Raw genomic sequence first — 14,745 nt, 5'->3', positions numbered from 1 at the left:
AAGATACAGAAGCAGGGATGGAACTTGAATGCAGACTTTTCCCTTACCCGTTTCACTAGTTGCTTCTCAAACAGTGCTCTAGGAATCTAAAACACACTCCTAAAAAAATCAACCAAACAAATATGTACGGTGAGGACACCCGTCATCAAGGCACGGCCTGGCTATAGAGGAGAAGGATGTAGCGGATGTCACGAGGTCTTTTGACAGCTAAGAAGGGCCCGAGTTCCCAGGCCTCCTGGGCTCCAGCTCTGACGTCCCGCTGGCGCGCTCCCGCAACCCATCGCTCTCCCACGTCCCATTTTTCTAGGCTGACGTCTCTCCGGCGCGCGCGCGCGCATCCCGACGCTCGTCCCCGCCACGCCCCCCTCCCCCCCACCTCCCGGGCTCCAAGCTCTTGAGCCTTCACCGCACCCCCCCACGCCCCTCAACCGGCGCTTCGCGGCTCGAGCCGAACAGGTGTAGCTGTTGGAGCCGCCGGGGGTTCCCGGGAGGGAGGGAGGGAATCCGTCACTCAGTCGGTCCGTCACTCAGTCAGGCCGGGAAAGAGGAAGGACGGAGGGCAACATGTCTCGCTACACCAGGCCCCCCAACACCTCCCTGTTCGTCAGGAACGTCGCGGATGCCACCAGGTGAGTGGGGGGGGGGCGACTCCTGGAACCGGCGGGAATGCGGTGGGGGGTGGGGTGGGGCGGAGGTCGCAGAGGAGAAAGGAGGAGGAAGAAGATGGAACTGGGAGCCAGGGCAGGGCCCACGCCTTCCCTTCCCCCACCCCCCCTACCTCTCCTGGGCTCGTGGTGGAGAAGGGGCTCACGGACTGTCGGCTTAAACAAGGACCCCTTCCAGGCTAGGGCCTGGAGCGGTCCCAGGGCCTTCCAGGCCGCAGCTTGAGCCTCCTCAGCCCCCGTCCGACTCAGCCCCTCCACAGCACCCCTAGGCCCCTAGTGGTTTAAAAGACTCCCCGAGACTCAGCGTCTCGGACCAGGCCCCTGATTCCTGCCCCGACCTAAGGGACTGCTTCGCTCCCCGCTTCCTGAGCGCTCGAACCCGCCCCTTCCATTCCCACCCCATCCACCCCACCCCCTCTGCACCCTGGCAACCGGGCGGGATTCTTTCCCTTACCTCCGCCCCCGATGCGAGAGGTGCGACACCCCAGGCTGCCCTTCCCACTCCCCACCCCCCCTCACTCTCCTAAGGCCAGGCTTGGTTTTCATTTCCCCTAACCAGAGAAAGAGGCCGTCTGTTCTTATGCTAGTTTTCTTTAACTCCCTTTTAACTGATCGTTTGTTCTTTCGTGGACATGCAAGTTTCGGCTCTGATATCATCCCAGATGAAATGGAAAGTTTTAACCTGTTAGGTGAGGAGGAACCTAGGAATGGTAAAAACTATCAAGTTATTACATCCTGGGATTGGTTTAACGCTGGAAGGGATTTTTATAGGTCATCTAGCCCAACCCCTTCATTTCACATGAGGAAACTGAGGCCTAGAGAGTTGAAGTGATTTACCAAAATAATAAATGGCAGAGCTAAGAGACGAACCCAGAAACCAAACACCTCAGGTTTTCCACTGTATAACATTGTCCTCACTACTTCCATACATATTACTCCAGCTATGTAACATGTAATTACATTTTTACCTCTTTGTATTAATGAAGCACTTAAGTGAAAATAATATCATTTCAACTCCTTTCTTTGAACTTCTCCATAGTGTAATCCAATGATAGCTTGGAATTGAATATAAGGAAGATCAAATCAATTCCCCCTAACATAAGTACATACAACAAAAAAAAAAAAAAAACCCTGCTATTCAAATAATCTGGGGAGGGACTCCAGTCTTGTCAGAATCCCTATAAAGAGGTTCCACTCATAATTTTAGTTTCCAAAATAAAAGAATTTGGATTGGAGTGATAGAGGCATTTATTTCCTTTCAAAAAGTCTTGAATCAACTAGATGAAACCTAATTTAGTGTAATTCAGGAATCATATCTTGCTTTCTGGACCAGAACTCAGGATTGCAACCATAGCTTTTGATAGCATTGGGTCCTAATACCTTTATTGCACTTATATGAGTTGTGTGATTCCTTCTGGGTTTTGCCCATAGGGTTGGAACCTCAGGGGCTGTTTAGTCTCCTTTTTCTTTGGAATGAGTTGGAGGAGTGGAGACATCTCTGAAATTTCTCTATTAATTTTATCCATATGTGGATTAAAGGAATAAAATGTTAGGTTTATTCATTTATGTTCATTACCTTTGATGATAATTTGTATCTAGACTTTGTTGATTAGCATATATCAGACAAGTTTTCTACTTTCTTTGAAGTTAGGATATAATAATATGAGAGGAAGCAAAACTCACCCTTGACCCTATTGAGCACCCACTTCTTGAAACTTCCCTTCCATGGCTTTTTGATGTTATACTTTCCTGGCTGTTCCCTCCCTCTTGTATTTTTCCTTTTCCCATTCTCCACCTTTACAATGGTCCCCTTTACTTCTTTACATAATGCTTTTTTATCCTTCTCTCCTTATATTGCCCCTTCTCATCTGTGTATCCCCTTAACCTCCCTCAACTCTGTGGTTCTCTCTGTATGTTTACTGTTTCCGTTAATTCACATCTGAAGGATTCAACTGTCTCCAAAAATCAGCCTAGATCTTATATTTCCAACTAAGTACAAGATCAATCATTCTGCAAACATTAAGCACCTACAATATGCCAGGCACAATATTGAGTGCTGGGCTACAAAGAAATTCAAAATATAATCCCTACTCATCCCTTCTCTCAATGAGCTCTGAGTCTAATAAATTCAAAGTTATTCAAGCAGGTCCAAAATTGAATTTGTTCTTGTCATCCTTAAACTTTCCAACTATTATACTTTTGTCAATGCTAGCACATTCCTCCTGTTTCCCAAGCCAGGTACTTTTAGTGTTTCTTTACTCAACCCTTTACATAGTACATCAACAAATACAGTACTGCTGTTTCTTTCTCTGAAAATCACATTTTCCTCTTTTTTTTTTTTTAACCCCAATCCACACCTTCACTTTGATTATTACAAAAACTGATTTAGTTTCTAGACTTTCTTCTCCAGGCTATTTTTCATATTGTTTCTTGGAAAGCACTTTGCAAACGTTAAAGTTCTAGATAAGTTAACCATCATTTAGTCATTTCATTGTGTCCAACTCTTTGTGACCCCATTTGAAGTTTTCTTGGCAAAGATATTAGAGAGTAGTTTGCCATTTCCTTCTCCAGCTCATTTTACAGATGTTAACCATTAGCTGTTACAAAATACCACTTTTGTTAGATTCCTTTGTTCACAAACTACAAAGTTGCTCCCTATGGGACATTTAAGAGGGACTACAATTAAGTATGTGCTACCTGTCCAATTTGTTTCTTACTGTTCCCTAGCAAGCACTCTCTACTCTTGTCAGAACAACTTCTTCACTGTCCCAAACATGCTTTATATTTATTTTCACCTTTACTCATACTTTTTGCCACATTATTACCACCTAAATTGTATTTCTCATTGCCATCTTGACTAAAACTGTTGCTCAAAGCCCACCTTCTTCATAAAGGCTTCTTGTATTCAACCCACACTGAACTCCAAATTACTATTATGCAAATCAGTGTCCCACAGCTTTAGCAACTGGTTGTTTCACATTATTTCATGTTTTGAGTTGGTCCCATTGATTAAATTGTAAACCCTATGAAGAGATATACCAAAGGTCCCACAGTGGTAAGTAGGCACAAATTGAGGTAAAAAAATTTGGCTGTCATTTGGAGGATGATACTTTTGCTTTATATAGATAAATATTTTTATATATGATATAGTTACATATAGATCTCAAAACTCAGTTTTATAACCTTTGATTGAGAAAGCCTATTATAATTTGTGAATTGGGAATAATACCCAATATCTAAAAACAAGACAAATACTAGTAACCTCAGACATCTTCTTTCTCTCTGAAATCATGAACCTCCTATTTTTTTTCTTTTCCTAATGCCTTCATATTTGCCCTTATCTTCCCAGTTCTTCATAAACCTTCATTGAACTCTATTATGCTTTCAATTATTGTCCCATATCTTTCCTCTCTTTCTCAGGCAAATCTGTAAGGAAAAAAAACCCTTACTACACTACTTCTCTCAATCTTTTCCAGTTTGTCCTCTGCTTTAATCACTCAACTTAAACTGCTCTTTCCAAATTGCCAGTCATCTCTTAATTGTCAAATGGGATGGTCTTTTCTGAGTCATTATTCTTCCCAATCCATCATTTTGCATTTGACATCATTGACTCTCCTCTAGTATACTCTTCTCCTCTTTAGGTTTTTTTGCACTACTTTCTCCTGATCCTCCTTTTACCTGTCTGACTCTCTTTAGTCTTCTTTGCCATAGCAAACCCCCTAACTATAGGTGTTTCCCCAAGGTTTATCCTAGACCTTTTAATCTCAACTTGGTTCTGATATCTTCATGAGCTCTTACAGATTTATCATCTCTATGCTTGACTTACAGGTCTATAAATCTAATCCAAAATTTCTGTCCTGTTATTCCTTTATCAACTGCCTATTGGATGTCCCAGAAACTTCTCAAATTCAACATTCCCCAGATAGAACTCATTATCTTCTTCCCTCCATCTCCAAATTTGCCAGTTTCTTTTGAAGGCATCACCATTTTCCCTATCTTCCACATTTATTTCACTATTCAGCATTACCTTTTTACATCTCATTCTTTCACCATGCATACCCAATCAGTTGCTAAAACTTGCTTTTTCTAACTCTGTAATATCTTTTGTATCCAATCATTTCCCTCCATTCAAATAGCTATCACTTTACTTTAGATCCTCACATCCTGCAACCTAAATTATTACAACAGTGTTTAATTAATCTCTCTGCCTCAAATCTCCCCCACTGCAGTACATCCCACAGAGTGATGCCAAAGTAAATTTTTTTAAGAAGAGAGTGATCATATCACTCCCTACTCAGTTGACTCCAATGGCTTCCATTTACTTCTGGGATAAAATATAAACTATTTCACTTTTAAAACCTTTCACAACCTGGCCCTCATTTATCCTTTCATTCTCATCTTTTCTTCCTTCATTCGCTCTGCAGTGTATCTAAACTGACCTTTTCTCTGTTCCTCACCTATTCATCACTCCATCTCTCATCTTTCAGTGTCTTTTTTTTTTTAATTTTTTTTAAACCCTTAACTTCCGTGTATTGGCTCATAGGTGGAAGAGTGGTAAGGGTGGGCAATGGGGGTCAAGTGACTTGCCCAGGGTCACACAGCTGGGAAGTGTCTGAGGCCAGATTTGAACCTAGGACCTCCCGTCTCTAGGCCTGACTCTCAATCCACTGACCTACCCAGCTGTCCCCTCAGTGTCTTTTTTACTGGCCAAATGTACTTCATTCTCACCTCTGCCTCAATAGATTTTCAATTTTCCTTCATGATACATTTTAAGAACCACCTTCTTGATTCCCTCCCAACTGCTGGTGCCCTCCCTCTCAAATTACCTTGTATTTATTCACTTTATATTTGTGTGTATATACTTATGTACTTACTGCCTTCTGTATTAGAATGTAAATTTCTGAGGAGAGATTGTTTTTATTCTTCATGCTTATAGTCTCAGCACTTAGCACATAGCAGGTACTTAATAATGCTTGATGATTAAAATAAATCTGGCTTATAGTTAGGCAAATGTATATAAATGACAGTATTAATTAAATAAGGACAATATTGACTTCTATGAATAATTGGCAATTTAATAATCCTTTGCATGATGGGAAGAACATTTTAACACATAGATGGTTTTGATAGTGTGCTTTCCTTCTAAAACACAGGTTCCTAACCTTTTTTGTGTCATGGACCCTTCTGGCAGATTGATAAGTCTTTTGACCCATTCTCAGAATAATGTTTTTAAATGGAAAAAATAAAATATGTAGGGTGACAGAGGGAACAAATTATATTGAAATGCAGCCTGTATACAGGAAGACCTGAGATTTTATGCAGTCTAACCATGGGTCTAGGATCTACAGTAATTTTGAAGTAATGACTAGCATAAAGATATTTCAAAATATGAGCAATAACCGAACTGTAATGTGAAAATATAGGTACTACTAATATTATTCCGTTTTGTTATCTAATCTCACAATTAAAGGAAATACTAAATTCCAATTAGAAATTAGTAAAATAAAAATGTAATTTTTTTCCCCATCTAAGTTCAAGTACCTCCTGAAATCTATCCACAGGGATCCGTGGACTCCAGGTTAAGGACTCTTGTTCTAGAAGGATCAATACAAGTGTTACAACTGAATTTCTGTAAGCAAACTGCTGTAACACAGTTATATTCCTATTTCTTTGCCTTATTTCTAAAATACTTCAGGCCTGAGGACTTGCGACGTGAATTTGGTCGATATGGCCCTATAGTAGACGTATACATTCCACTTGACTTCTACACTCGCCGCCCAAGAGGATTTGCTTACGTACAATATCCTTTATTTCACTCTGTGTGTGTATTGGTACATGTGTCTGCGTGTAAACATATGTGTATGTCTACACGTAGACATATATGTATTCAGGGGAATATTTGACAAGATTAATATGTCCTAACTAAATGTATTTATTTCTTTGTCTCAGAAAATCTAAAGCAGTCCACAGTAGCTGGCAAGCACCCCAAAGTTTGAATCAACCTGTTAGATAGAGTCCAAGCATAAACCAAGCAGGCAAGCCAAAAGACACCTTAAAGTTCAAGCGTCAAGGAATAAAGAGGGAGGGTGGAAACAGATAAAAAGAAAACTGGAAGAGGGGAAGTCTTTATCAAGCAAAAGACAAAGCCAGCACCAAGTTGAGGCTTCGGCTTTCCTACATTTACTCAGAATTCCAGAGTCAAAGCCAAGTCTGATTTGGTTGGTTCTGCAGCTCTTATAAAGTCCATCTTGCAAGCCCTAAAGAGTAAAGGTCAAGGTTCAAGATCAAGTGACATTGAGGTAATTGCCAAAGTCTCTTTTTTATATCATCTTTCTTTAGCTTTTCCTGCTCTCTGATATTTGATAAATCAGTAGATGGTTTCCTAAAATTTACTTATTTGGTAATTTTTCTACATTCCATTAAATTAAATGGATTGGTATTGCATAGTATAAATAGATAAGGGAATTTACTTTTAGTATAAATTCAAGAAATAATTTAGGCTGTATGTTCCTTACTTTTTGTTTCCTGTTTATTAAGATATAAAAGTATATAGACACAAAGATGAACATTACCATTCTCACTAGATCAAATTGATTTCCATATAAAGTATATTTTTGCCTGCTTTGTCTGTGTGAAAATGTTATTATAGAAAGTAATTGCTCTTAAAAATCCATAATTCAAAGGCCTTTTATGATTTTAATTTTAGAATGAGGTCCATCAGGTTTTGGTGTTCTATGAAAAACCTGATGGATCCTTTATAAAAGTGAAACCTAAAAATTCATCTTATGATATTAATCAATGTAGAAATATATTTTTCAAAATAGCATATTCTTAGTTGATCATACACACTGAAAATACATTGACTCATAAGGGATATTTAAACATCATTCAATTACATAGTCAAAAATTTCACATTGTCTTAAAAATCACAAGACCTTGCATTTCCATGATAAAAACCATAAATAATATTTGGCTGATTATATTTTCTAAAGTAATGCACTTAATATTTTACTTGGTATTTCCTTTTCATTTGGCATGTGAAAATTACTTTTAAAATTATTTCATTGTATACTTTGATGTTCAAAGTGTCCTTAACAGCTAGTCATATTTGAAGATGTCCGTGATGCAGAAGATGCTCTTTATAACCTCAATAGAAAGTGGGTATGTGGTCGTCAAATTGAAATACAGTTTGCACAAGGTGATCGCAAAAGTAAGTGTAGATAAACATATAGTTTACTTGCTCTACAAAATTTTAGTTTGAGGAATAGATTTTTTTGCTTAAAATTCTTTCATAATGATTAACTAGACCAGTTATATAGATATTATTGAAGTTTTATAATGTTGAATTATTTAAAAGTGATATTTTTCAAATTCTAGCACCAGGCCAAATGAAATCAAAAGAACGCCACCCTTGTTCTCCAAGTGAACATAGAAGATCAAGAAGCCACAGCAGAAGGACTCGAAGTAGAAGTTCTTCATGGGGAAGAAGCCGGAGACGATCTGATAGCCTTAAAGAGTATGTAAGGTGTACATAGTATTATGAGGCACCATCTTGGTGTGGGAGTGGGGCATGCTGCATTAGTCATTCTCTTAGGTTTATTAATGAGGTTACTTTAGAAAAAATGACAACAAATATACTAATATGTTGGACTTTAATGCATAAAATGCATTTTACTTAAAGCTTATTAAGTGATGTATGCATAGTGGGTGCTTAGTAAACATTTGTTAACTTGTTTCGATTTGAGATTTTATATGAACCTTTTAAGATAGGTAAGAGGCGATGAAGAAATGAACTAGGAAAGACCTCTTTCAGAAAATGGGATTTGAGCTGAGTCTTGAAAGAAGCAAGGAAACAAAGGTGAGGGGGAAAGCATTCTAGCCATGGATGACAGTGAAAGATAGTTGAGACATGGAGTTTCAGGTGGGAAAAACAGCAGAAAGATAAGTGTCACTGGACCATAAAGTATAAGAAATCTAGAAAGTTGGGAGGGGCCAGGTTGTAAGGGATTTTAAAACTCAAAGGGTTTTATATTTGATCCTAGAAGACAATTTGGTTTATTGAGAAGAGTAATTGTCATGATCAGACCTGCAATTTAAAGGAAGACCACTTTGGGAGTTCAGTGGAGGAAGGATTGGATTGAAGAGAGACTTGAGGCAGGGAGACCAACCAGAAAACTTACAGTGGTCCAGGTGTCCAGCACTAAAAGTCTGTATCAGGGTGATTTCTGTGTAAGTGGAGAAAAAGGGGACATATGGAAGGGATGCTGTAAGGGTAGAAATGACAAGATTTGGCAACAGATTAATATGGAGTAAGAAAGGAGTTGAGGATGACTGGAAAGATGGTGATATCACCCTTTACAACATCAGGAAATTGAGAAGGAGGAGGATTTTGGGTGGGGTGGGGGAGGCAAGATGAGTTCAGATTTGGATATGTTAAATTTGAAATGCCTCAAATGGGGTGTCCAGTTGGAGATGTATAGTAGGCTCTTGGTGATATGATACTACAGCTTGGGAGAGAGTTTAATGCTGAATATAGAACTGGGAATCTACTTAGAGATGATAACTGAACCCATGGGCGCTGATGAGATCACCAAGAGATTGTACTATAGAGGAAGAAAATAAAGAACCCAGGACAGATTCTCAGGGCATACCTGGGCCTGATCTATAGCACTAGTGCCAAACTTAAATAGAAATGATGGTGATTGAATAATACAAAAGGATACCTGCTGACCACTTATTAATTTAGAAAACCACTTATTAAACATTATCAGTGTTCTGTTGTATTTTTATTTATTTTGTCAAATATTTCCCAATTGCATTTTAATCTGTTTGGGAATACTCAGGAGTGCATTTTTTTTTTTACATTTCTGACCTAGAGGAAATTAGAAGACTGAGGAATAAGTGTGAGAAAAATGAGAGAAATGTTACAAAAATCTGGAGAAAGGAGTGATTATCATGCAGAGAGGTCAAGGATAAGGATTGAAAAGAGGCAATTAGATTTGGCAATTAAGATATCATTGATGACTTTGGAGAGAGTGGTTTCAGCTAAATAAATCAGAAGCCAAATTACAGAAGGTTTAGATCAAATTACAGGAGGGGAGACATTGATTCTAGACAACCTTCTGTAAGAAGTTTAAATACAAAAGGGAGGAAAAATATAGGACTATAGCAAGCAATGATGGGAACAAGCAAAGATTTTTTTTAAGGACTGGGAAGATAGGGCAAAAGAATTCCAATTATTGTTGTGTTAGTATTATGAAAGGGTTGATGAAAACTTAACAACATTTTACTAACAAGGAATTTGTTTCTGATAAATTACCCTCTTGGGTAGTGAATTTGTTAAGCAAAAAATAACCATACATATACATGCCAGCTGGCATACTATTTATTCACAGATTTGTACAGATTGAAGATTAGTGAGAGAGTGAGGATAATATAGGGAGTGATCTGCTTGAGAAAATAGCCACAGATGGGGGAATTCCTGCCCTCAAGAAACTTAACATTCTAGTTCAAGAGACTACACATATAAATGAGAACAGAATAAATACAAAACAGATATAAAGTAGGAGGGGATGGCCCTAATAGCTGAGACAATCAAGAAAGGTTACCTAAAGGAGTTGGCACTTGAGCTGAATCTTTAAGGAAGATGAGGCTTCCAGAAGTTATAAGTTGGGGAAACAGTCTAGCTATATTTTAGAATATATTGATTTCTAATAACTCATCAGAATCACAGAGTTTCAGAGTTAGAAGAGACCTCAGTGACTATTTAAGGTAACCTATATCCAAAGAACATCTCTAGTATAACATAGCTGGAAAATGGTCATCCAACTTCTGCTTAAAGACCTTTAGTATAACACAAAATTATTTGTGAAAGATGACACCCTAAAATTCATTCCATTCAAAGAACTAAAGTATTAGAAAGTATAAAATCCAGGGTATAATATTATGCTTTGGAAGGTAGATATAACATATTTGGATGGTAGCTGGGTCGCACAATGGATAAAGCATTGGACCCAGAGCCAAGAAGGTCTGAATTCAAATTCAGCCTCAGATACTTACCAACTACATGACCCCAGACAAGTCACTTAACTGCTGTCTTATTCAGTTTCCTCATCTGTAAAACAGGGAAGGAGAGGAAGGGATTAAGTGTTTTTTAAGTGCTTGCTATGTACCAAGCACTGTACTAAGTGCTTTACAAATATCTCATATCCTGAGGATAATTATAGTACCTGTCTCCCAGATGGTTGTGAACATAAAACCAGATCACATTTGTAAAGTGCTTTATAATGGTAGTTATTGTTGTTGTTGTTAGTATTGATGAAAACTTACTAATATTTCACTGACGTGGAATTTATTTCTGATAAAATATTATCCTCTAGAGGTAATTATTTAATGAATTTGTTAAGCAAACAATAATGAGATGTATATATGCCAGCTGTCTTACTATTTATTCATAGTAACTACTACTTTGAATATTACTTGTATTGTTTTTCCATTTGTATATAGAAGACTGGTGCATTCTTCTGCCTTTGAGCAGCCTTCATATTTGTTTTCAAGCCCTTTGAGAAAGGGCAAGTGGCGCAATGGATAGAGGACTAGATCTGGCATCAGAAAGACTGGGTTCAAATCTGGCCTCAGATGCTTTACTAGCTGTGTGACCCTGGGCAAGTCACTTAACATCTGTTTGCCTCAGTGTCTTCATCTGTAAAATGAGGATAACAGTAGCATCTAGCTCCCACAGTTGTGAGGATCAATGAGATGATATTTGTAAAGCACTTTGCAACTCTTAAATTGTTATTTAAATGTTAGCTATTATTATGTTGGCCAAGTAGGATCATCAGGTGCAATAGTACTTTAATTTTCTGTCTCTGTGGTTACAGAATAGAGTAGATGTTGTTTTAATTACCTATTTTTGAATTTTGTGTGAAGTAAGGAACGAGTTGTTTTCTTTTTGAAAACTGCCATTCCATACAGCTCCCTCCAAGAATTTTACCAGCACTATTTCCTGTACAGCTTTGTACCCAAAGATAAATATTAATTGTGTATTATATATACATAATTCTCCAAGATAAAAACACAGTCAAGATACATAGGAATGAGGAATAATAAAACAGGAATTTACTTATTTCTATAATAATATCTTTGTTACTATGAACACTGCAGAACTAATTGGCCATAATTAAAGTTAACAATACTTAGGAATCTGGACATATATGCTAATAAGGATGATATAAAGAGAATGGAAGAAGCATCACCAGCCTATGACCTTAACCTGTCTTCTGATTATGTAAAGATAGCAACAATACAGTTTATGTAGTATGGCCATTTACTGTACTTCCTTGCTTTTTTTTAAAAACAAGGTATCTAATGGGATTTAGAGGGCATGACCCAGCTTGATTCATAATAAAAGTATCCTGTAGAGAAAGTTTTTCCACTAACCTTTTCAAACAGCCTATATGCTTTCAGTTTCGTTGACAGAGCCAGTTTTGTAGCATGGAACGTTTGCTAAAGAGTAAATTCAAACATTGATTTTATTGACCTGAAACATAAAAAGATAACACTAATATCAAGTATGCTTACTCCTGGTATCTGGTGATTTTATCTTCCCAGGGAATTATCAATAGCATTTCAAATTACTATGAGTACACCTGCTTAAAATAGCACTTGGAAACTTATCAAAGATGTCACTGTTTGGGGTGCTGTCTTTTTTTGTATGTCAGAGCTGAGAAAGCATTTGGATAGTTTCTTCTCTTTATCAAGGGAGTTAAAAGCATTTTGCAAAATTTAGCTGGGATGTGATTGTTATTGGTACCATGCAATATTTTTATCTCATTGGATAATAATCCCTAGATTTGGTACAAAAAGTTTACTTGATGAATTTCCTCTGCTTTTTGTGTCTTAAAATCTTAAACTTTCCAGAGTTGTTGGGACCTCATTTAATTGTCAAATGTCAAACTAAACTATCTAAAAAGAGAAACTTAAGAATATAGCAATTCATGTTCATTTTCCTAATAATTGCTATAGCATTGATTTCAGTTGTAACAAACTTTTCCCCCCAGTGGAAATTAAGCCTAGCACATGCCTGGAGAAAATAAAGTGATTTTCATGGACTCATAGGATTAGTCAAGAACCCATTCCATTTGCCATTGGATCTGATCACATCCAAGTTCTTCCATATAATGAGGATCTGTCTTGAAGATCCTCCAAAGATATAAGAGTCTGTCCTTTTTCAGTTTTATTAAATCTTGTCAGGAAACTTAACATAAATATCTCGTGCTACAATTTAATCCTGTTATTATCTTTGTTCTATTAATATTAGATTGGGAGAATTTTTTTTGGTCATTGTTTGTTATAGCCCTTCATCATCTTAAAAATATTTTGCCAATCAGCCTTTCATAGGTCTTAATACTAGAACTATTATGAGATCTTGAAAATGTTGTTTCATAGCCTAATCATTTTTTCTTGTAAAATATGTACACTAATATTTTGGATATTTGCAGGTCTCGCCGTAGGGGACTTTCTTATAGCCGATCTAAATCTCGATCTAACTCATTAACAAGGCATTCTACCTCAGGAAGGAAATCAAGATCCCCTAGAAGAAATTCTAGTTCTAGACGACGGTCAAGATCTGAGTCCTTACAAAAAAGGACCACATCTGTGGGAAAGTCACAGTCAAGTTCACCTCAGAGGCAGACCACCTCAGGGGCAAAATCAAGATCAGGTGGAAGACATTTTGATTCACTAGCAAGATCCCCATCAAAATCTCCCCAAAGACACACAAATTCTGAAACTAAAGCACAGTCTCGGAGCTACCATCATAAAAACAATTGGTGAAACAGCATCAGAAGATCTCCACACATACTTAGACTTTCATTTTGAAGACAGAACTTTTGTTAAAAATTCTTCACAGTTGTAATGTGGGCCAATATTATTTTGGGCATATACATGTAGTAAAATATATCTTTCTTTGGATTATTAGATTTGGCCTCATCATCCCTGCAGACACTATAAATAATGTTATGTTTAGTTTTGTGCTAAATGAGATGCTGTAGTCAAAAAAACCCGAATTCAAAATCTGGCCTCACATAATTAGCTGTGTGACCTTGGGCAAGTCACTTAATCTCTGTCTGCCTCAGTTTCTTCATCTGTAAAATGGGGGTAATAATAGTACTTACCTCCCCTTGGTTGCGGTGAGGATAAATATATTTGTAAAGTGCTTTACAAACTTTAAAGCACTATGTAAATGCTAGCTATTATTGTTGTTATTATTATCAGTTTCATAATCTTACATATAAGCTAGTTCTTTTCCATTTCAATGTGCCTAGTTTTCAAACAATACTTTCACATGTGGCAAGAGTTCTTTTCAACCGAAATAGGTGAAATTGAAGTAATTTATAAACTCATGTATTTGACATTATCTTAAATAATAATACTACATATTGGCATAGCACTTTTTAACGTTTTCAAAATGCTTTTGTGTACTTCAAGACTTCACACAACTATTACTTCATTGATGTGTACACCTTTCTTTGATGCAGATTGTGATAAACTATTCATTAGTTGCCATGGCCATAAAAGTTTTATAACCTGGGGGTGAATCTTTCGGGAATGAATGTCTCTAAATTTAGCCAAGCCACACTTGAGAAAACAGATCACCAGGTCCATACTTAAACTTACAGTTTGATAAGATCCTCCACTAGACCATGTGTTCCACTGCTATGTTTCCACTCCAGTGTTTTAATCTTATACCAACTTCTGGTGAACACCTTCCCACATTACAAAATAAGGTAGTTTTTGCTATCTTCATTAGCAGTATTCACAAAACAAGGCCAAGAATTCAAAAGGAGATACATTCTTTCCTGAACTTCAAGATAACTTTATGAAACTTTAAATGAAAGATTTAATATATATTGGTAGGATAGTGTAGATAAATTGGCATTAAGATGGCTTTCAGTTTTATATGAACTTGGAACATTGTATTTCAAGGGGGATCAGATCTGTGATTTCATTGGCATGTGGAACTTCCACTGAGGAAACTCTACCACTGCAAATCAGCATTTGCTCTATAACTTTAGTCAGA

At 37.4% G+C, this 14,745-nt stretch overlaps 1 protein-coding gene across 2 annotated transcripts; it reads left to right on the top strand.

Annotated features, from left to right (window-relative positions):
• The first annotated feature begins 445 nt into the window (after positions 1–445).
• Positions 446–13,720, top strand: SRSF12 (serine and arginine rich splicing factor 12). Of its 2 annotated transcripts, none has more exons than XM_044676402.1 (5): positions 446–629; positions 6,361–6,484; positions 7,764–7,875; positions 8,043–8,181; positions 13,166–13,720. In XM_044676402.1, exons 1-5 carry the CDS (start codon positions 565–567, stop codon positions 13,497–13,499), a joined length of 774 nt encoding a protein of 257 aa, XP_044532337.1. In that variant the 5' UTR covers positions 446–564; the 3' UTR covers positions 13,500–13,720. The 2 variants fall into 2 exon arrangements, with proteins under 2 accessions (XP_044532337.1, XP_044532338.1); XM_044676403.1 differs by having other exon boundaries at positions 6,361–6,488; positions 7,768–7,875.
• Positions 13,721–14,745: the final 1,025 nt, after the last annotated feature.

This window comes from Gracilinanus agilis, chromosome 4 (assembly GCF_016433145.1).
Source record: "Gracilinanus agilis isolate LMUSP501 chromosome 4, AgileGrace, whole genome shotgun sequence".
Classification (NCBI taxonomy): domain Eukaryota; kingdom Metazoa; phylum Chordata; class Mammalia; order Didelphimorphia; family Didelphidae; genus Gracilinanus; species Gracilinanus agilis.
The sequence above is the reverse complement of the archived record's forward strand: the minus strand, read 5'-3'. Positions and strand labels throughout refer to the sequence as shown.